We start from the raw sequence: 24,821 nt of genomic DNA, 5'->3' as shown, positions 1-24,821 counted from the left end.
ACCCTGCTTCCACATGCATTTGCCAAATCACCCTGTTTCCATAGACAATCTACACATCTGTAACATAATTGCTAACATGAATACCAGAGCAATCCGGTGCTTCAGCAATCTGGAAAATGTTAATGTTTTCCAGAGAAAGACTAATGAATACAACATCATCACAGCGAGAGCTCACATCCTCCTCGATCAAAATCAGGAATTGCAGATTCATCCAAATAGTACAATTTCAATGATCCACACATGTCTTTACTTAACTTGGGCATAGTATTGTATGCCCCCAAATGTGTCGCAACATTTTATTTGAGGGTTTTATGTGCTATTTATAGACAAAGCAATTTTGACACCTGTGTAGGCCATAACCACAGACTAAAGCTGAATTGTCCACTATGGAACAGGCCATGTAGAAAAATAAACAGATCATCGCAACTTCGTGGTCAGGTAGACCTTTTTTGAAATTGAGCTCTTCTGGTTACAGGAAAATGATATTTGGCAGGTTTGCCATAGCAGGTTCTCATTCTCTTCCAACAGCACTTAGGAGAATATAATTTGGCTTACCTATCCCCTTAGTACTATCCTGGTTTCCATGGAAACCTTCACACTCAATACAAGAGAAAGTTAATAGAGCGCTGAGGACAATTATTCGTCCCTGCAGTATTGCCAAGTAGAATTCTAGTAGCAGTCTGGTGCTTCAGCAATCTGGAAAATGTTAATGTTTTCCAGAGAAAGACTAATGAATACAACATCATCACAGCGAGAGCTCACATCCTCCTCGATCAAAATCAGGAATTGTGCAAATAGTGCTTTGCTCAGCTATAATTATCAGAGCACTGCAGTACTCGTATGATGGCAGATGTGTTTATTTTTAATCAACCTCTTGGAGTCGATATGTATTTATAAGTTAGGTAAGTGCTCTAGCAAGACAGTGGACTTTATATCTTGGAAACCCTCTATAAACAGATAACAATCGCCACCTAATGTGATGAATCAGAAACCATTTGACTTGTTTTGTCATATCAGTTTTGTAAGGTTTGTTTTCTTCATAAAATAATCAATCAGTCTTCTTCAGATAAAGTCCATCGTAAAGAGTTTATTCAGGAATCAAAATACAAACAGGAGCAAAGCAAATCAAATAAGATACATCGGTGATCTTACACAAGTCTCAGTTGATGGTGTTCTGTGCTGCCCTGGTACAGAGATGGTATGTCTGAGGTGGCATCAGTGTTGAATTTTCTGAGCTGAGCACATAAATTACTTGGTACCACAGATATACAGCTAGCTTAAGTAATTTCCTTGACCAATTTCCCTAGCCTGGTGTGAGACAAAACACATTAATAGTTAACATCTTTGTTTCTTCACTTCACCATGGTCAGCAGAAACCCAGATAACAAGAAGTTACATTTAAGAGTTTTACTAAATTCTCACAGGCAGCAAAGCGCTATACCCACACATCACAAAGTCCAACGACAAGGCTGGTGATTGCAAACTGCTGATGTACACCATCTATGCACAGCTTACTTTTAAGTTAAATAATCCTGCATTGATTCTGAGCTTACATTAAACAGGAAAACCACACAATGTTTACAGACAGTTTCAAATATTTTTTTACCATTTAAAGGGTACATAAGCAAGGGATTTCATAATAAATACTACTAATAATAATAATCTTTTTTTTTATATTGCGCCTTTCATAGTGGACCACCATCACAAAGCACTTTACAAGATACGAGACTACGGTGTGTGAACTATGCATCAGCTGCAGAGACACTTTCAACAACATCTCACCCCAAAGACGGAGCACAAGGAGGTTAAGTGACTTGCTCAGGGTCACACAATGAGTCAATGGCTGAGCTGGGATTTGAACTGGGTACCAGTTGGTTACAAGCCTGTTTCTTTATAACAATAAAAACTGGAAAAACCTTGTGACTCAGTTCTATATTTTGTTATTAGGTGTTCTGTGACACTTTACCTAAAATTATATCATGTCACTTTTAACAAAAGTAAATGGTTATAGAACCAGTTTTAATTGGTTTAGTTATTGCTCAAAATAACTTATTAAGCAGAAAGAACTCATATGAAAACAAAAGTATTATCATCAAAGCTACACTCTGAGTTAAGAAAAGCTAGTTACTCCCTACAAGGCCAGGGCAATATATAGGCAAGAGTTTCAAAAGCCTTACAGTTTTGTTACTTAGATAGCAAGACTGTATTTGAAATGTTTGCTTTGATTTAAGGAATGGAGATTCTTCAGTGACATTGACTTTTTTTTTATTTATCTGTGCTTATTTGTGATTTTGAAACTACATGTTATCTAGGTAATTGATTAAATAAAATAAATAAATAAATAAATAAATAAACATACCATTATAATTAAATAAGTAATTAAGTATCAATGACTATCCTTGTTATTCTTTTTAATAAACAAATGCTATATTTTAGAAATGTGTTGTTTCCTTTAAAAAAAAAAAATAATTCAATTCGAAACAAAAAGGTAGTTTATTTATTATAGGTTTTTATTCTACAAATTAGGATATTGCCCATATTTAACACATAAGAGAAGCATTAGTTTGATTAAAGGTGCAGTTGTTCCACTGAATGACCTTAAATGTCACATGTTACAAGTTAGTGACAGGATGGGTTTTTTAAATATCCCCTGTGGCCTTTTTATAAAATATTATTTGATTGAGACATTAGGTCGTTCCAAAGCTTTAGGATCTCTGCAGACCAACACGGTCATCTGATGAATAGTTTCTTAGGATCTCTGCAGACCAACGTGGTCATCCGATGAATAGTCTCTTGTATTCTGCTTGTGTTGTTCTTACTCAGGTTACTTGCTTTAACTAATTGATTTTGAAGGCTGTTGGCGGGAATTAGCATAATCAACCCAGGCATACAGTACTGTTACACTACTGTTACAACTCCCCACAAACTCAAGGGCTGCCTGGGACTGAGGAGATCTGACAGAGAAGATACCCACGTGTGCCAAAGGCAGTGCAGTGTCTCTCTATGGGGCCACAAACCATGTACTGCCCGCTCCTCACAGACATACATGGCCCCTTTGTTGTTTCCTGTAGAAAAACTCCAAAGATAACAGCGATATAATATGGGTGCCTCTTGGCTTTTTTTAAATGGTACAATTGCTATAGACTACATAGTCTGGAGTTTTGTTTTGTAGTTTTGTATGCAAGAAAGTAAAAAAAAAACAAAAAAAAAAACATGATCACTTTGTTTGGATAGTATACAAAGACCTTCACAGGATTGAATCGTTTGGATGGGAAAAAAAGAAGTAATTATCTTAATTTTCTGTGATGGTTAGATGGGAAAGGCAATTGTCACCTAAAGTGAGACTAGTTGTGAAAAATAGAACCTTCTTTTGTTATTTATGAGGTTTTTTTTTTAAATGCTTGCAATTACATGTGATATGGTAGAAGTCTTAAATGGCTTCTATTTAGATGGAAATTGTCACTCATATGGATAGTGTATGAATGAACCCATATAAATCTACAGAGAATATATCTCTGGGGGTGTGAGTGATTCTTTGTTTTAGTGGTGACATCATCTTTTCTCAGGAAGGGATTTTAATGAAAATTAAGCCATCAGAGAACTGAATAACAAGTGGCCAATACTTTTTAAATGTAACTTATTTTTATTGACTTGAAGGAGAAAATAGGGCTGTTTTCATGCTTTTAATTCCCTGAGTTATTTAAGGAAAGTTTTTTTTTTTCAGTCTATGTTGTTTATGAATGAAAACAAAGTTTGACAATCATGAAACTGTTCCAAAGACTGCTGTTAAAGAAGCCAAAGAAAAACAAGTTTAATTGATAGCAAACTTTTTTTTTTTTTAATTAAAAAAACACACACTTTGAAATAACATTTGTTAAATAGGCATGAGTTCAAATTTTGTGACAAGGACCCATAGCGATAGTAAAAAAAAAAAACTTCTGGCCCAGGAAATTCAGTATCTACTGTTGCCTGCAGACTTAACACATTTACTGTAGGATCAGTCTGCCTGGTCAATTTAATCAAATCTTTTAAGGTTTAGCAGATAACTCACATATCAGGGTTTTATTTAACATTTCACCCCATTAATCTGAAAGGAAAACGTTCCCCAAAAAACTCCAGAACTAAACATCCCAGACATTTAATTTAGGGTCTTGTAAGCAGTATTAAGATATAAAAATGTGTGCTGATGCTGATTTGAAGTTTATAACCTCTTGTTCTCTTTCCATTGCATAGTATATGAATTGCACAGACAAACATGTAATCCACAGGAATAGTGCACTTCAACACACTGAAAAATGGAAGGACGGAGCTCTGGAACATGCAAACACAATTGCTTTAAATGTAGTATAAAGTGCAGAGTGACGGGGTATTCTTTCTGCAACTCCTAAAGTAAACAAGGCTCCAGGCCAGTCAATGTAAGAGAGGGCTCCATTGTTTTGTATGACATCACCCTAAGGCCGTTTTGCCAGAACACCTGGCTACTATAAACAATTCTAACCCACTGGGCAGTATGTTTCTTTTTCAGCTCATAACCATAATTCCTCACTTGAGTACCTCCATCATATTTCTGTTTACATCTTCATAGACACACCAGGCTAGGTGTCCAGCTCTTTGCTTTTTATCTACATTTCATAACCACGCCATCAGTTGAGGTGCACCTCGTATTGTCTCTGTGCTTGCTAATGTTGGCATTCTATGTTCCCTTCAGAAGTCTTCATTGCCATTGGGAAAAGTTCCATTCCACCCAGTCGTGAAGTTTACTGCCAGAGCATAGGAATGCAGGATAGATTTGTACAGTTCACGTACTGTAGGTATTTAGTGGATCTAAAAGGTTAGTAAGGTTTTTTTTTTTCATTGAGAAAGACATTTTGTTTGTTACAGTGGTGTTTAAAGGGAAATAATATGCTAGTAAGTAATGTATGCATCCTTAATATTTGGTGGTATTAAGAAAATAAATGCAGGGATTACAGCAAGTAAGAAGATCAGTTTATAGTTGTATTAAAACTAAATGCGCACAAATATTTCAGAATGCCAATTTTGAGACTTTGGTGGTGCCAAAACTGTTGGTTATTTTGTTGCGTGCAAAAAACAGGCACAGCTTCATTAAATGTTTAGAAAACGTTCTCTAAAAGTTTATTTTTTTTAATTCTTAAAATACTCTGTTCTAGGCTTAAGGTTGGTCCAGTTTTATGTTTAAACTAAACAGAGGGCATTCTCTGCAGGGTGCACTGCCATGGGCTTAAGAGACATCCAGACTGATTCCTCTTGTTAATGACCTATTAAGCAGTTAGATTCCTTCTTATTAACTGAGCTTACTGCCACTCAAGAGAGCTTTACATTGAAATGATGTAGTTGTTTGTCTGTGGTATGTATTCTTCAACTGGGAGGTAGCAAAAAAACAGACAAACTAAAAAAAATAATAAAACCCAGGCTAATTCTTCACACAACATCAGATTCAACAAAACGTTAGATCCTAGTAACACCGTCCTCCCCATACGTTCGTTGCTGTACAACACCAACTGTACATAATCGAGTATGTTGCTCCCACAGATCTGGCGTGTTTTAAGTTAACAGAGAGAGAGAGAGAGAGAGAGAGAGAGAGAGAGAGAGAGAGAGAGAGAGAGAGAGAGAGAGTGTGTTTGTGTGTGTGTGTCTGCTCCCCAAAGGACAGTAAAAGAAAATCATTGTTTCACACAAAGGAACAACTTAGTTGGCAGCCCTCAAGCTGAAATTCAAAGGGGAGGAAACTCCTGTGAGTCACGTGACTGCCGGCTTCCCTGCTCGGGGCAAGGCTCCGGGTTTCACAGTATGTTGTTATTAAACTCTGGGATTAGTGGGAGATGCATTCTAAATGATGATGTAAGTCAGGTGCTGGCAAGCCTGTGGTTGGAAGTAATGCTCTGTAGTGGACTTTTGAAGCTGAGAGCAGGATGAGAGTGATGAACCGAAGGAATCTTAATCTGTGCGCTGTGTGCAGTACATTTGAAATGTATGAGTAATGAAGGCTCCATGCGGAAGAGTTCCTATCCTTCACAGTGTGGGGCCAAGCTAATGCTCCTGTAAACAAGAGCAGCAGCAGCAGCATCAGCAGCCACTCAGTCCTCGAGAAAGCCCTATTGTGAGAAGTCATCTGTCCCAGTCAGGCAAGGGAGCTGTAAATGACAATGTCCTGGAGGACACCAAACAGGAGGAAAGTCCCACTGAGATCCCTCTCTGAAGAGACAGATTTCAGGCAGAAGCTGAGAGAAGCTGTCGTCAGGTACTGAGAACTTCACCTACCTACCTACCTACCTACCTACCACTCTTTGTCAGTACTGTCAAATCTAACTCTTATGAATCTAAAACAGTGTATTCTCTCTCTCTGTCTCTGTCTCTCTCTCTCTCTCTCTCTCTCTCTCTCTCTCTCTCTCTCTCTCTCTCTCCTCTCTCTCTCTCTCTCTCTCCTCTCTCTCTCTCTCTCTCTCTCTCTCTCTCTCTCTCTCTCTCTCTCTCTCTCTCTCTCTCTCTAGTTTGTTACAGTTTAGCTGGTATCCTTGGCTTGTGCCATCACCTTTAGTCTCTGTGATGTTTTTCTGTGAATTTTAATGCTGTGGAATTACTTTAAAAATGGAATAACGCATAATAAACTTGAATAATGCATACAAATTGTCTGAACTATAACACTGCCAAAGAACTTGATGTTTTTCCTGTGGTTCTTTATAGGTTGTTTTTAGGCTGTTTAAGTATGTCAGATGGCACTATAAAAGTATTTTACAATTTGTCAATGATGTTGTAAATGTCCTCTGCATTGGCAGTTAGTGTATTTCAAATAGCGCCAATTTTAAACTGAATTTAAATGGAAGCAGTCCTTCAAAATAAATGTAAATACCCTGGAACGTAATCATAAAAAGTCCATAAACATCATCTGTTATTGTGCAGTATTGGGGAGCTAGTTCCTCATCATTATGCACATAGATTTCACTTTCCCTGCCTAAAATCACTTGAGGCTTTGAAAGATATTTTTGGACTTTTGAAATCTGGAGAGCTGTGAGACATAGTAAAGAGAGGGTAATAAATGTCTTCATTCAAAGCAGAACAAATAAGTACCTAGTGTTGCGACCTTTTCATCTCCTGTTTTCTTTAGAGCTGCTGCACATTAAATGCCCTGTGAAGCTAACAGTCTGCTCAAGTCATTAGTGGTGCAGGTAGACGAGGTTCCTCCAAGCTGCCTTTGAACAGCATAACTACCTTCATAGACATCAGAAAGGAATTCTAGCTGGCTCTGTATATTGAAATTCTAGTCAAGTTACCTTTGCCCTTTCTGTGTGGCTAAAAGTACCAGAGAGCTTTTTTTTGACAAAACTTTCACAGGAAGTTTTAGTTAAGTAGTTCCCTGCTCCCCACAACCAGTGGCTATTAAAAGCCCAGCTGTGCTATATATTTAGCAGCAAAGGTTAATTGATAATTTCCTGCTACCCTAGTAAGCAGTTACTGCATGGACTCCTCCTGTACTATGTAACACCTACTACATGTGTCGTATCTCAGCACGATGCAGTCTCAATTAAAAGGTAGGTAGATTTGCAGTATACTTAGCTGCATGCCACTTAGCTGAATAAAGAGTTTACTTGAATACTATTCTTGTGCACCAATCCCATTTACAGAATATGCAATACAGTGTTGAAAGGCACAACTGAAAGGTACTGTAATTTCAAACAATTGTACCCTATAAAAAAAGCTATCTTTAAAAAAAACATATGTTGTAAACAGATACCGTAAAAGAGACCTGTATTCAACATTTAATACAGCGGCCTACATATAAAAAACAGTGCTTATTGTTTTGGTAAACAGTATGTAACCGGTACATTTACATGTTAAAGTATTAAACTGTTTTACTTTGTTTTGATCCCTTTTACAAAAAGAGAATTATACAGTATTACCACTATATTTAATTACAGAAATTGAAGTCTATTTTGTTCAGCCTGCTGCTATTTTAGCTTATAGATGATACTAACCTAATACTGGAACTGAACTAAGACCACAGTCAATTCTTCAATAGATTCCCAGGCTGTAAATTTGGTTCTGCAAAGGATTAGACATACTCATTACAGACCTTTACAGGATATGTAAGAGGTCAGATTTCTGGGAACGTAGGGCAGCTCTGCTCAGATCACACGGATTGTTGCCTGATTTAGTAGTTGGCATGCTGTCACTGAGCTGCTGGCTTCATGCTGATGAAGACATCTGAAAGATCAGTGACTTCACTGAAACTGTGAGGATTCACAGGAATAGACTTACCTTTACCCTGTCTACACTGAAGTAGGTTCCCGTTGCATAAATATATTTCTTATAATTGTTACACATTTACACCCTGAGCAGTTAAAAGGACTTCACTTGTGTATTTTATTTGACAGTCAAATCTGGTAAACTGTCTGGGTAGCACACCTTTGCAAATTCAGTGAAATGCTATATATACAGAAAAATGTAAGCAAAGGCAAGACACAAGATTATTTCAAACAAACAAAATGTGGCATGCAGTGTGTCCTACTTTGACCACAGTATTCCATTTTCAGTTGTCAATGAGCAAAATAAAAAGCAAACTCAAATCAAAATAGTAACACCACACTCTGGGATAACACTGTGCTACTCGCTCCTGTGAGACACTAACGTGGGCTTCTAGCTATGTCATGAAGACTAAAAACATCCGTCACAGACACCTCTCCTGGGGTTTGACCCTGCAAAGTGTCTGTGCTATTGGGACAGGATCCTAGTCTATTTCAAGATTGTGTTCAAGTGAAAAGTCTGAATTGTGTCAGTAATTGCACACAGTTAGATGGGAGCGTTCAGTAGAATAAAGAAGATGTTTAAGTACAGTAGTACACAGGTGCTGATATGTACTCAGAAACAACAGAGACACTGAAGCTTAAGCTGTGTTCAGATCTTGCTCTGAGGCTAACTGCGTTTGACCAGCCAAACCAATCACAGAATAAGTTTGCAAGAGGGCAAGTTTATGTAATGTGACAGAATGATAATGTATCCTTATTTACAGATCACCTCATTGCAAATATCACAGTGGCTGTTCCATGACTGGAATACAAACCTAGTTAACTCCAAAAGAGGAACATTCTGTCCAGTCATACATAAGGTTTCACTATTTTCAAATCTATTATTTGTATGTACTTCAATAATTTAGATGACACCTTTATACATTCAGATTATAGTCAGATTTCTTTAGGCTTAGGCTTCTGCAGCAACATCCAAAGATGCCTTCTCATAGTACTTTGCTGTAAAAGTCATGCAGTATTTTTATTTAGCACTTAGGGGTAATTGAAAAGTAGCAACATACATAGGAATTACTTTAATATTGCAATATTCATAATACAGTACTAATCCAGCAGCTAAGATTTTAAATGATCATTTATTTTATTCTTCTTGTATGAAAAACAGTTGATAAAAACCACCATGCTTTGAGCTGGGGACTATTACAGAAGTCTGTGTGTGTGCTTCCTGTGCCTCTCTTTCATGTGTATCTCATTGAAAGGTCAGAGTTCCCGCAAAAAAGAAAAAAAAAAAGCCATTGGTCGCCTGTTTTGAAACTTTGTAACGCTACCCTTTCCTAACATGCACGACAGCCTCCTGGTGTTTTATGGGTTTTTCTGAAGGAGATTTAACTTGAAACAAAGTGGTAGCTTTTTCATGTTGCCATTCCTTTTTCAGTTGAAAACTTTTGAGTCAGCCTGTGGGACACTTGGGAAGCCTACAAGTATCCACGGACTTTCGAATAAACCTTATATTGTTAAACAGAGTCGGAGTTAACGGATTTTGCAGCAGGCTTGTCTTGAAAAAGAATATTACTTTTTGGCATCAAATGATGATCATGCATTGTGACACATGACCTGGACTAAGGAAACAGCGTACCTACTGTTTCATCAAGCTTGAAGGTTGTTATTGTTCCAGTGAGAGCTATGCTGTTAAGTTACTGATGATGGGGTAATTAGCTCATTTTCCCTGGAGCTTGACCTGTATCAGGTTGGTCTGACTGTCAAATGTCTATGCATTGCATGTTAATTATAGGTTATGACCATAACCACTTACTGCTCTAGTTTGTATTTAAAACTAATGTGTGGCATTTACCAGAATTGTTTATTTCCGTGCGCTCTAATTTTTAGTCATACAGTATTACTCATTGAAATCTAGTCACTAAATAGCAATCCTATCTTTTTTCTTTGTTAATATTAACTATTTACAAAGTGTGTTTATATTAACTAATGAATGTATATACATATTTTCTCATGTTTCCAGTTGTTTCCAAAATCAAACTCCATCTGACTCCAACTCCATGTTTCAAACTTCAAAAGAGATTAGAAAAATAAAGCTAAATTAAAGGGGCTTGCTTAAGTAGCCCATCAATTACACGTCAATAAAGCTGGTGTGTTTTTGAGGAGGATTCGGACAGTTTAGTGGTGCAAGTACTGTGTGGTGTGGTGCAATCTGTGTAAATCAATGATACAATAACTGAAAGATGCTTGGGTGTCAGTGTAAGCAGATGGGACTGGACAACCCCCAAACTAAGTTAAAGAACATTGGAAAGCAAGTCTGATTAGTTTTATTGAGAAACGTAACATAGTAGTAACAATATTGTCAAAGAGGCCTTTGTGATGTCTCTGAATATCAAAACCGGACAGTTTTCATTGCAGGATATACAGATTTGGATTTTGAAAGTCAATGACAAAGAGATTTCACCTCCTACAATATATGTTATATAAACACTCCATCTGCTGCATATTTTAAATATTTTAAGCTTAGAGTAAACTGTATATTGTTCACAGACAACGTTTTATTTCGACAGAAATCCAAGAGACAGCTGACTGCTACTGTTATTGTGGCTCGCCTGAGCTTTCAGATGTTTGCATGCCTGAATCTACATGCTACGAGTCACTCAGCCAGGGACCCAAACCCTCACTGTGGCAAGACTCCAGAGGCTGGTTGTGCACAGTGGGGGGTCACTTCCTTATTGATGGGTTTAGTATTTACCATCTGGGGAGGAGTGCTGCCAATCCAGTATGTGTCTGAAATGGCAAAGAAATGCTTTGGCTAATTTACACAAGAGGAGCCATCCTGTAAAATGATGGTAACATGGCACATCTACCAAAAACGTATTTTTACTGTTGCTATTAAATGCAGTCAAGCTTGTAAATTCAGACTATAGACCCACGTTCCTCTATGATTGTGGGACAAACTAAATCTGATTACAACATAATGGAGATTAAAAACATGTTTGTGTATTGTGCTTATAATGCAGGTGCCAAAAATGCACTGGTAATGTGCTGAGGTAATTGGGAATGATTTAGTACAGAAATAAATACATAAATAAATATAGTACCTGTGTTATTTTCTTGCTCAATGGCAGATTTCAATCACACTTTTAGATGTTTGGTATGCATTTGTTTTAAATGAAGGGCTTTTACTACTTGTACTATTGTCCTCTATTTGGAAGTTTAATGGATTTGTGCCCAAAGTAACATGTATTATAAACTGCAGATGTACATGCTTTTTTGATTACATCTGCCTCCTAGAGATGTAACGCTGCTGGGTTATGATTTGCTATGTTATTGCCAGTTTCTTTGAAAGCATAATACACATGTGTTTTATTTAATATATTCTATCCAAGATTAACCACAAAATTACAGTTAGAATAAAACTAGACACAGCAGTGAGCATATCAAGAGAAGTAGTAATGATTTACTGCAAGCACATTTAGAGCAGAGAATTCTAAACCCACATGTCAGACCATCTTGAATTGTAAAGAAAGAAAAAATATATCAGCAAAAGGTTGAGTTCTTTTTAAACGGGATCTGTAGAGGCCACCTGGAAGGAAAGGTGTAATTCAGGATTGGCAGTGTTTTATATTGAATTCTCTGAAGTCACATGAATTGGTTTAAGCAGTGTTCCATTTCCAAACTCTGAAAGGGTGGGCTATAATTTAAAATACCCAGTGGGTTTTAGAGTTTAGAACAGGGAGCAATTCAGACAGGCTAAAGGCAAAGTCAGGAGATGTGGCCAAAAATTTTGCATCACCTAGACTTTTAGGATTGCGACAATTAATATATATATATAGTGAAGGATTTCAGTCCTTCGGTTCTTTTTCAGCACTTTAATGACCCAGCCACACACAAAAAACCTGATTTTTCAAAACGTGGTTGAGCTATTTTTATTTTCATAGACAAAAATAAAACCTAACTCCGTTTGGGGTACTAAACTAAACTCTTCCACAAGAACCTTACACTAACAAATCAGGCAGCTACTCTGCTTACCGATTTAAAATGAAAACACACTTCTCACAAAAGGGATTTACTAGTACCAGTACCTTTTCTTTTTTATTTCTTTTCTTTTGTGACACACCGTCAGGCTCTTCATACAACAGCAGCCCAGAGCAGACAGGCTGCTGTCTTTTTATACATTACAGCTGGCTTGAATTTACAATTATTGCCAGCTGGCAAACAATTAACAATTATCAGTAATACAATTAACCCCATGGTACAATTAAGGCTGTTCAGCCTGCAACCTTCTGGGAGGTTCCCTCCTGTGTTCCCTAGGACCACGCTTTCTCTGCTCCCTCACAAAATATATCACAAAATATATATATATATATATATATATATATATATATATATATATATATATATATATATATATATATGAACATAATTTTTTAGATCTTTTATTTAACATCATGCAATCAAAGAAATAAAATGATACCGCAAAAGTCTACTAGAAGCCATAGTAGTAGTACCGGTACAGTAAATGTTATTTGTCTTTCGTAAGTATATGGAAAACTACAAAGCAGTGTGTAATTCAATATGTTAACTTAACTTTATTCAGCTGGTTAATCATTCGACTTTATAAAGCAAAATGTGTTTATTCTACAGGGTGATACAAAGCTTTTGACCATAGCTATAAATCTGAAGGGTTAATGTAGTTCAGTTATATGTTTCCTTTCTTTTGCAGGGCGGCTACTTGGACTTCAAATGTAATGACCATGACAGATTCAATCCTGTTATGTTACACTCAGGTTTAAAATTCGAAGAGTTAGTCAGCAGAAATACGGGATTATCAAAAAGGTGTATTATTTAATTTAGAGGCTTGTGTCAGCTTTATTGCATTGGTAGCCTTCAGGTAAGGTGAGACCTATACAGTGAATGTACTATTCATATACAAATGATGCTGCACTTGTTATAATGAATACTGTACTTTAATTCAAAACTGTACCATAGAGTAGCTTTAAATGCCATATAAACAAAGAGCAAAGTAGGAACATCAGCATCCTTAACATAATACAGAAGGAAATAAAACTAGTTGGCTCGTGTTTCCTAATGTATCTTTGAGAAAACACTATCCTGAGTAAACATCCAGTAAATAGCGAGCAGAATTTAAAATCAGCAACGCATCTAACTGAAATGTATATAAGGGCAATTTTCCATGAATTTCTTATTTACTTATGTTCCAGTACACAAATCACTGCAGAACATGTGGAATGTGTTTTAAGTCATCATATCCATAAAATCTGTGGTGGTTTAAAATGTTTTCCTGTGCTGATCTGTTTGGAAGATTAAGCAGGCAGGAAAAATACTAGGTTTGTGTTGCATATCGAGGCTTTTAGCATTACTAAATCCCTTTTCTTGAGGCTAATTCTAAATAGATGGATTTTCTGAGGGATTTTCAGAATGTAATCAGGGGTCAGGGGCTATAAGAGTACATCTTACACATTTACTATTTCGCAGCTTCTTGTCTCTGTATTTTAATGGAAATAATTAGAACTTTTAGTAAGGTTTAAAGCAGAAAAATTGCAATATTTCTATTCCCTTTAATCTCACTAAAGCCAAATGTTTTGCCATTAACTTTTCCACACTGTATATTGTGTTTGTGTGTGCAGTGCCAAGCTCTAACCAGAAGAAATATCAAGTTCAGAGGCAATAGTCTCGTTTGTAAAAACTGGAATCCTGGTTAATGAGATCCCCTAATACTATGTTTCCAGCTTAACAGCTCGTGTAACTCAGCCATCAGAACAAATGAGATTCTGGCATGTCTTTAATTTCACTGCAGTTCAGACGTCTGCAAAGGAACGTGACTCGCAGATTTGCTGGGGCTTTCTATGCAGACTGAAGTGTCACAAAGTTTTTCCATTAACACTGTAGTGTAGCAGCTGTTTCATTGGTTACTGCACAGGCCAGAGTTTATAGAATACACGGACGGGGACCGCCAGGGAGTGGAGGTTAGTTCAACGTGTGTAACAGAAGCAGAAAGAACAAATACAAGCTGACTGATAACTCACTAAGGTGACTTGATCTGAAATCTCACAAATTACAACGGAACTAACACACATGTTCCCCACTTAAATTTTCAGTTCACATTGAATTCAAATGAAGGAAACACTAGTTATTAATACTGTTCATTCAGTGACCCTATTGTATGTCTGCTTAATGCTGCCATTGTTCGTGATGTAATCATGTTGGATTTGGTGGTTGATATCAGTAGTTACATTGCTATTAATAGAACATACAGTAAACAGATAGAACTGACCTGGCCCTGACTACTGCATGAGATGTGTACAACTCTTCTTTAAGGTTGCTTTAAATTTCCAGTGCTCAGTTTCACAGTACAGGTTAAAAACCCAGGCCTGGCTAATCCCTCCTTGGTCTGGCAAATGTAATTTAAAAAGTCTTCAAATCCTCGACCCTTAAAAGTAGGGACACTATATCTTGCAGCTGCATCACTTGCTGGAGTCTGAACTGCTCAGCTAATGTGTCACAGTCCTATATAGAAGACCAAAGGACAGTGATTACTCAGTGACACAATTTAAGATGGCACAGCTACAGTAGCAGAGTTCCAGTGTTTACAACTGTGATTGCAATAGAAAGTCAGCTTGGCCCACGATGAACCGTGGCTCCATCTGATACTGAACTCTGACCAGTGCCAGAAAATCTAATGCAAACACTGCACTGCAGAGGCCCTGTACTAGGCCTGCTGGTGCATGACTTTTGGTTGTGGGGGTGGGGGTGTTTTTTTTTTTTCAGCAGTAAATCTTGAGTAATGATCTGAATAATTCCAAACTGTATACAAAAATTGCATAACTATGTCTAATCACTAATCAAATATAACAAAGCTGGTTTAACATTAATTTTCTGCCACAGTATTGGCTGCAGACTGTAAGCAACTTCCATCAGCTAGCTATTAGATAAATCAGTGTGGAAACAAGAGGTTTTACTGTTATTTAGTTAGTATCTTTTCATTTTAAGAATGTCTAACCGCGGTTGACCATGTGACCAAAAACTAATGTATGGCCATCCATACACTGAAATATAGTTAAATATTAAAGAAAGCCAGGGGCTGCAAATATACTACATATGTCTGTGGTCAAATATACTTAATATCTTTGATATTAAAATGTATTGATTCACAAAGTGTAATTTTAATTAAGTAATTCATTGTGTTGAAATATCTATAGGGCAGATGTTACCTCTAACAAGAGAGACATATTTGCCACCCAGATGCTTAATACCCAGAAGAGTGTATGCAAGTGTATGCAGTGCCACTTGGCAGCATTCAATGAGCAGGCATTCACATGTAAAAATGTGAGTGAAGAAATCAATTTTACTCTGATATCCTGCACCTGCCTACAGGAATTTTAAGAGCTTTTAGACAATTGAGACAATCTAATGAATCAGCATTTATTGAAGGCCTCACTCATTTTATTCCACGGACTGTTTAAGATCCTAAAATAACTGTTTGGGCACTTCCAACGCAGTCAGCTCAGCCCTTGGGTATGGAACAGCTTGAAGTTTTTAATTTATTTTTTTATTTATGGGTTGCTATCTTGGCAGAAACATTCAGTGTAAATAGAAATCAAATACAAATCACAAATTACTTTTACATTTTATTTTGTGCACTCTCCAGCATCCCATGTATGTTTGAACATGCAGTATACAAACAGAAACATATCCCTAGACATATCTATATTCACATTTGTACAAATAAATTTTTGCATAATTGTTGCTAATCTTGCTGCTGTAAAATCTGTGACATAACCAGTCCAACACAGGGACTGTTGTCCCCCGGGCAGAGTCAGAGCTGATTAAGGTCAGCCTCTAAACAGAAGTTGCTTCAATCTGCTGCTGAGCCCTGCACTCCCCACACTGAGGTTACAAGCGCTTTATTCTTATTCACAGTTGGCCAACAGATGGGGCAGCTATTCAGTATGCATTTTGCCAGCACTCGCACGCATCACGTGGAAAATTCACTGCAATAAAAATAAGGAAAATGTCGGCAAGCATTAGAATATAATAAGTGAGCCCTAATGTGTTCGACACAACGAAAAAAATATAGGAGGGCTAGATTTGGAGAGTTCCATTAAAATGCATTTTAATCTAACGGCAAATGTCACTTTATCAGGAGTCATGACAATTTGTAAAGGATACCACATTTCTGTTTCTAACACTAAACAGTGGGCCATATTCATAAAAGGTGGTGGTAATAGGTGCTCCCGAGTGGCGCATCTGGTAAAGGCACTCCACCCGGAGTGTAGGATGCACCCGATAGCTTGGAGATCGCCGGTTCAATTCCAAGCTATGCCACTGCTGACTGTGGATGGCACAATGGCCAAGCACTGCCCAGGCAGGGTAATGGTTAGATCAGCTAGGGAGTCCTTGGCTTACCACACACCAGCAACCCCTGGCCGGGGACCTGCAGGCTGGACTGTACAGTACTGTAACGACTGTACATTCAGAACTGCGTGATCCTCCAACGTTGTAAATTCTGGATATGGCTTACAAAGTGAAAAAAAGTAGACAGCTGACAGCACTCATTTCAGAGGATGCGAGTGCTCGTCTTCGTCTCTCCTGAATTAGTTTGGGGGTTGTAACAGTGAACCAGGTTGAATAATAATTGAGCATTCCAAATTGGGAGAAAATTGGAAAATTAATAATTGTTCAAAAAAACGAAAACGTAAATGATGGTGTTAATTTCTGGGCATTAAGCAAGGTATCATGGATTGTTACTGAGATATTTTACTAACCAGTTATCAGAGATATGCAAATGAGCTGTGTCCCCTACTTAAGACGTCAATGGCATACATCGTCTATTTACAGCGTTAATGGCTATGGGACATGTCTGGAGGCAGACAGGTTTAAAATAAATAAATTAATTAATTGCACACACAGGTTAAATGTGTAATTTAGTACACGTTTCAAATATTGGATACACATTCTAATTTTATTTTAGTATGTGTTGTAATTATATTTATTACACCGAGAACCACTGAATTTAAAGAAAACAGTATGTGTAATAAATTATCCAATTAAAAGTTGCCTTACATCTGCCGTTCCCACCCAATTCATGTACAATATTTAGTTCCTATAGCTATTATTAGATTGAGTTCCTATAGCTAATATTAGATTCAATGTCAGATCTTTCAACACTTGATTAAAATAACATATTAATTATTTCTACGATTTAACAATTAGTGAGTTCTACGGCTCTGAAGCCGCTGGTTGATACTCATCTCCAAGGATCTGGGTCTGTTGTTCACTAGACTTTACCCAATGCCAAGTCCATATACCACCACGAACTGAGCGGGAATAACAGATGTAAAGTGACTTTTTTTAATGGGATAATTTATTACACACACTATTTTCTTTAAATTCACTGGTTCTCATTCCATTTTCAGTGATATGATTAGTGTTTTTACTTTATTATTACCATTGGCTTAAATACATGTTCTTAAACGCAGAAATTATTTTAGGAAATTATACCATAAAGATGTATCTCATTCTCCGCCTAGTCTGAGGCATGTGTTAGACAAATATGTTAATGAGAAAATTGGTCTCTTATTCTTACATCTTGATGAGTGATCTTTTTTGACAGTAAAGGGTGTTTATGCATCACGTGATGAAATATTCATAGTTTTATGAATATGAGGCAATATATATATATATATATATATAATCTGGTAGCACTATATGTAAGGATAGTTAAATGGTTGCTAAAAAGATCTATTGTCAAGTGTTTGATTCCATAATTTCTGAGTGCAATAACGACTACCTTAAAATAGCAAAAAATACTGTGCTTTTAGTTGATATAAAAATGCAAAGGCAGTACTTAATATATATTATTGATGGTAAAAAAAATAAAATAGGTGCAATCTAGTTTCATATTTCATTTACTATTTAAATGTTCTCAGTAAAATATTCATTCTATGCCTCGCAGTAACTGCACAGGAGAAATAGTAAACCTTTAACAACATTTACTGTTAATTTTCAGGAAGATTCCCAATTACCCCTTCAAAACAATAGTGCTATCGATCTTATATTTTATAGCATTGCTGACTTTTGTGGCTTGTCGTTTTTTCCGCAGGATGGAAGAGACAGTGCGGAATTTACTGCAGAACCAGGGGGCCCTGGATCAGACTGCTGTGGACACGGTGGACATTATGAAGGTCTATAAGGTATTTTATTAGGGACAGATTTAACAGTTACCCTGGCCCTTTAGAAAGAACACTGCAGTCCTGAATATGAAGCAGTGTTAATGCACTTCAGTTACTGAGTCTAAATGGTTCCCATTTTTAATAATACCAAACAGTGAGTTCCTACAATTAAAGTGTGTTCTGTTGGGTTAAATAAAGTCGGTCATTCATGAAACCGTAGCTCGAAAAGAGAGATTATTCTCACTTTTAAACCAAACCTCCATCCAAAAGGTTGAATCCCTTTATGTTAGAAGGAGTTGCAATTTTCTGAAAAGGAGTGACAGTATCACCCTAACAGGCATATATCACAAGCGGTCTTCAGATGCAAAAAAATCCTGGTGGTGAAAAGAACGTCTGGAATCTAATTTTCCATATGACAAAAATAAACTGTCCTCACACCCTGTACAGTAGTTCAAGTCATGTTCACTGGCTGCATGTGTTCCCTAAAAAACATGCGGCTGTTTAATCAACACATTCATATTTAGTGCTAAGTGGCTGTTGTCAGGTACAGTAACCCCCAATATTTGTTCAGCTGATGTCCATGTAATGACTTTAATGGATGCAAGTTTGTCAATGCAACACATCAGTTTTAAGCTTTGTTCATCATTGATTACATTTTGGCCACCCTGACAGCAACTAATAAAAGAGACCGTAAAAGAGGTTTACAGTGCTTGCACATTCAAAATGATTAGCCTTCTGTTATTTATCAAGGTCGAGGAGTTAGCAGAAATAATTTGCGCTTCACTGGGGTTTTTTTTATTAAATGTGTTTACAGCTTCATAGGTGGGAGTGTACAAATTGGTGTGTTTTACTGTCTTAGACATCCATTCTAGTTAATAAACAATCTAACTTTAAGAGTAATTAATTTGTGCACTGGTGCTGCAAGGTCAGATACTGTTCACAAATGCATTGCTGCAAGCCTTTTCAAATGGAAATGAGATACTGTCAAGCTTTATTGAAAGAGTTACACATATGCAACCTTATGAACAGACACTGATGTAGGTCGGTATCAGTACAGCTAAAAGATGCATTAGATAGCATAAATTATGCATAGGTGAATCAGTTATCTGAAATTCCACAATTTACTTGCTAATCGTTTGTTTGCATCTAAATAATATGAATAAAACTGCTTTGCAGCTGCAGCCTGTGAATGGTTTTAAATCTTTAATTGATTATATCGGTTGTATGTGGGGAATCACAGTTGTAAAATGGCAGGCCCTTAGGCAAATCACATAATGTGGTTGTTTTGCATCTAAGAATATTACACTTGTTCCATTCATCAATCTGTGGTCCTAACTGTCAGGAGATGTAAATGAGAGCATTTGGAAGTATGGGTGGGGAGGTGGGGGGGGGTCCCCTGTTGTAATGGATACTGGGGGGGATAGTATATTATGAATGCAAATTACTCACAGTTTCTAATTCATATTTAATTAGCAGAAATATCACTTATCCTTTTAAAGGACTGGTTGGATCTACGTTGGCTCTAAAACGTTACCTTGGGAATGTGACATATTTGAACTTGCCCGGAATATTTCTGATTGATGGAGCGGGTAATAAAGAAATAATCAGCGGTTTTATCGCGTAAATGTGTGGGTGAGACAGAATGGCTGATAGCTAGTGATTATTTAAATGACAGGCTCAAAGGGAATAATGGGCGAACATTAATCAGCATGAATAGATCCATGCAAATGGGGAATTTGCATTTATAACATTAAAAAAACTGTCTGCATTAACTTGACCACAACCTATCTGACGCAGGCCAGTGCTGAAATCATTTGTAAAGCTAGCTGATTGCACCCTGCCAAATATATTAAACTGTCAGGTGAAAGAAAGCGCTACAGTAAAGGTAACACAATAACCATCGGCACAGCAGGGCCTGCTTCATCTGAATACTGTAAACAAGCTGTTAACACACCAGTCTAAAGCACTGCTGACCCTATTGATAGAGGTGTTGACTGAGCTTGACTCTTAGATGAGCAACTGTAGATCAGCCGTAACCATGTTACAGGTGTCCAACAAACAATGGGACATTGCTGTTTGGTTTGAGATTGTAATTAGCTGGCATCCAAAATACTTTTATTGAAACTGTGAGCATGGAACAGAGTTCAAAAGTCTTGCTATATGAAATTGCAAGAGAATGCAGTATTATAATGGTTGGTTTAATTAACAGTTAGCTACAAGCAACAGATCCATCCAACGCAGAACTCAAAGGATTATCAGGAGTGTTCTTTTCAGGAATTTATTTGGCTTTTGATCAGTTATTTGCATTATTTTGATTCTCGAATATTCAGAGTGTGAAAAAGGTTTAATGTGATTGTAAAACAAATGACACTGTTCGCTTCAGTGAAGTGATTTACTTGAGAATGGGATTTACTCATATTCTGTCTCATTAATACCAAGAGTTTTGCTAATTCAATTTGGTACTTTTTAGCTGAAAAAGCAGAGAAAGACAAAAGTTTAGCAAAATATTGATAGGTAGTTGCTCAGAATTCATTTGGCATATCACAGCAATAAAGATATTAAATGTAAAAGTAGAACAAATCTATATAGTGAAAGGGATACCATACAAGCTACAAAATGGCAAGGCTCTTTGAAACCAAGGGAGCAGTGTTGCTGATTTTGTTTGCAGTCTGGCATAATCCTGAAATAACAACAGCAAACTCACTGCTAAACTGCAGTAGGAACTGGCTTGCTACCCAAACCTGAACCCCTACCCTAACTCTAACGCTAACTCCTATCCCTAACCTTAACCTCAACCCTACCCTAACTCTAACGCTAACTCCTATCCCTAACCCTAAAAATAGAAAATGGTAATAATTCATGAATATATGTGAAAACATACTGCAAGTAAGGATTTAAATAATCATTATCTGTCTGGCATTGATTGAGCTGCTGTAGAATCCCAGCTCTTCTGCTCCTTCCCCAGGGTAAACTTTCCGAAGGAGTCAAAAAGCCAAAGGAAGCGGTGGAAGACCTGAACCTGGCAGCAGAGGTGGATTACCACAGTGAAGGCAGCGGGAATGAGAAGGGGAAGGACAAAACCACGCTGCTTCTGGAAAGGCTGCGAACATTAGAGGTACACTGCAGCTCAGAGTTTGGCCATCTCTCTGCTTCCTAAACAGGGTGGGCAGGGCGGTTATGAATATATAATATGAATGCAAAATGCTTAATTATTTATACTTTACCAACGTATTAAAGGCAATTGTTCTTGACAATCTATAGCCTTGAGCGAGGAACTAGATCCCTAAACAGTATTTAATTTCTCTGTGTTTAAAATCCTTAGGAATTTCACGCTGATGATACCTTGGGTCTGTTGTAGTCAAATACCAATTAATCAGTAAAGATTCTAAATGCTCAGAGGAACTTATTTTTAACCCAACTTTGATGTAGTAAGACATTGCAAGATTTCAAGAAGGAACTTGGTCAGGTAGGATCAGGTTCATGGTCACAGGGCTAGGTCACCCATCAAAGCCAAGCCTACTCAATGGCCTGTACATAACAGATACCAGAGCCTGCCAATAATTCTGGAATGAATCTACATAAAACAGCCCCAGTGATCGGAATTCAGACAGCCATTAACCAAAGCACTGATGTTAATTGCACCTAATGATAATTGGAACAAAGTGCTCTTAATTGCATGTTGGTTTAATGCTATGTTCCCGTTCTTGTGAATTGTGTAGAGATATAAATTACAGACTAGCACTCGGGTTAGAAGGAAGAGAAATCCTATTAATTAAAAGTCACATACAGTATCTAAATAAAAGCTGCTGTTTTATTGCATACCATTATAGCAATGATGGATGCATTATTTCTTTGTGGAAAGAGAAAACCATCGCTTCCTTTTATGTAAGCAGGTGTGTTATTTCTTAGGTGCTACAAAGTGCTTTATTAAGTGTATTAACAAAAAAAAAAAAAAAAAAACCCAAACACTAAAGCGGGTTACATAAAGCATATCATCTTGAATGTACTGGAACAACAAAGGCTGAGACTTACCCAGAAAAGAGTGTTTTCTATTAAATGTCATAGCTGTAAATGTACACTTTGTGAACTCACATGCGCTAGCCTATTAAATATACAGTCAACCTCTGTTAACTCGAAACCACACAGGGATGCCATTTAGTGTTGACTTATCCGAAGTGTCGAGTTAACATGAGCCATGCTATTAACGTGTACATAAGTACAGAACTCACACATTTACAGTATTACAGTATTTTTAGTTAAATGTCATTATGCAAACGGTTGAAAGAACTGCAGTGAATGACTCAATTGCAGTATACAGTACTGTACAAACTCGGTACAACTTGCATAGTTCCATTGAAATAAGAATTAATAAAATAACTACAGAGATATTTTTACAAAAACAATCTAACCACAAACTGTGCACAAACTGTTGACTACACTTTTAAGTATTGACTTTAACAAATGTACATTATACAGAATTAACTCGGCGAACAAAAACAATAATAAACATAGAAATCAAACATTGTCGATTGTTTTGCATGCAAAAAACATGCGCTTTGAAAGTCCTGCTGACAAGCGTGTTATCCTGAATAACCTGAGCTTTAAAACCAATTGAACGAGAACTAACTTTTCGCTTCTCACTCATTGTGAGCTGGTACTGTAATCAGCTGCACTTGGTAATTGCGAATGAATGAATGAACGATCCGTTTCCAGTCAGAGGTCACGTGAAACGACAGTTGAGTTATCCACTAGTCTTTTTAATAGTTTTTATTCCTTCTGTACCGGTAATAATTGTTGAGTTATGAGTAAAGCGCGGAGTTGAATAAAAAAATTTGAAGCAGGATGCATTTATTTTATAGGGAGAAAATTCGGGACCAAGACTGTCTGTCGAATTAAGCGAAGGTGTCGCGTTATCCACCAGTCGAATGAACTGAGGTTAACTGTATATGACAGTAATATGAATTCTTTAAACATTCTCCACATGTCCTAAACCTTATTTCCAATACAGTTGGCACTGCTTTATCGGGACGCCTTGGGAGATGTAAAAATATCCAGAATAAGCGACTTTCCCAATTAAATGAGAGGCATTTGAGACAACCTCAGTCACACTTTTTTTGTTTATAAATGAAAAGAAAAATAATGGAATTACATAACATTATGATTACATGTTAAATAAATCATGTAAAATATGAGTCAATGTTTTTTATTCCTAAACAAAATGAATCGCTGTTTTTTATTTCTATGTAAAATGAAAAATAATGAAATCCCATCTTATCACAAGACGAGGCTCCTGAGATGTTGACATGCCAGCTGTACTCACCGCACTGCGCTACGCGACCCTGTCTTCCTCTGAAAAGTGATCTCCGTTCATCATTTCAAAATACTTTATCCCAATTAAACAACATAAATTGCATTGGGAAGAACCGTCTCCCAGAGTTGTATCACGATTAGGCAGTGCCGACTGTATTCAAAAAGTGTGACCCACAAACTTAATCCCAGTAACACTTTATATTACGTTGATGCTTATTAATGCTTTATACATGTTTTATAAATATAGCATAGATGCTTAATAACTATGTTATAGAGTGTTAAAAAAGCATTATATGTTGTTTATAACCATGCAATAGCCATAAATGGAATTACGTTAGCCACCTATTCTACTTTTGGATGCTTAAACGTAATTCCGTCTATGGCTGTTGCAAGATTGCTGATAGGATCTTCATTGCACTGCAACAGGGAGAATGTTAATATGTGAACTACAGCATAATAGTTATTTCTAAAAAGAACTGTGAAGACTTTCTTTGCTTTTGTATGTCTACAGTTGCAAGATGTACTTCTTATGTGGTCCTATGTGGTTCTTACAATGACTAATGAAGACCTTTAACGGTTCAATGGTTCTGATTAATGCCAGGCCACTCTGAGGGCATTGCGCTGTACTTTAGCACAGCAAAACAGAGGCAAATCCAGTTTCATTTTTGTGTGTATTCCTAAAATGGTTTTAGGAAAGCCTGCTCTATTCTTTAGCCAGCCAGCTCACATCATCATTCTTGTTAAACACCCCTTAAAAACTCTAGGACCCTGTGACACATCAACTCAAGGTTCAACCTTGTTAAAACTTACCAGAGAGTGAAGCAAGATAAAGAATTGTGAGGTAATGGGTCCATATTTACTGCCACTTGGATTTAAATTTTGCAATATCCAAGACAACTTGCCATGCTTTAGTGACTTATGCAATTAAATACTGTATGTTAGAGAGTGTCTAGCTTTAATGAAAGAGTCAGTAGAGCTGTTAATTGCTTTCGTTTTCCTGCCAGGTCATGGCATGTGAAATAGAATAGTGCCTGTGGTGGAAGTTCATTGAATTTGG

General features: G+C 37.0%; 1 protein-coding gene across 6 annotated transcripts in view; it reads left to right on the top strand.

The window, feature by feature from the left end:
• LOC121322372 (nck-associated protein 5-like) overlaps nt 1-24,821 on the top strand; it is a 204,984-nt gene that overhangs the window by 121,993 nt on the left and 58,170 nt on the right. For all 6 annotated transcript variants that reach the window (XM_041262231.1, XM_041262230.1, XM_041262228.1 and 3 more), the window contains 2 exons: nt 18,385-18,475; nt 21,420-21,569. In XM_041262231.1, the coding sequence (XP_041118165.1) occupies nt 18,385-18,475; nt 21,420-21,569 (241 nt within the window). The remainder of the gene's footprint in view (nt 1-18,384; nt 18,476-21,419; nt 21,570-24,821) is intronic.

This window comes from Polyodon spathula, chromosome 10 (assembly GCF_017654505.1).
Source record: "Polyodon spathula isolate WHYD16114869_AA chromosome 10, ASM1765450v1, whole genome shotgun sequence".
Lineage (NCBI taxonomy): Eukaryota > Metazoa > Chordata > Actinopteri > Acipenseriformes > Polyodontidae > Polyodon > Polyodon spathula.
Note: the sequence above shows the minus strand (reverse complement) of the source record. Positions and strands in the feature narration are given on the sequence as shown.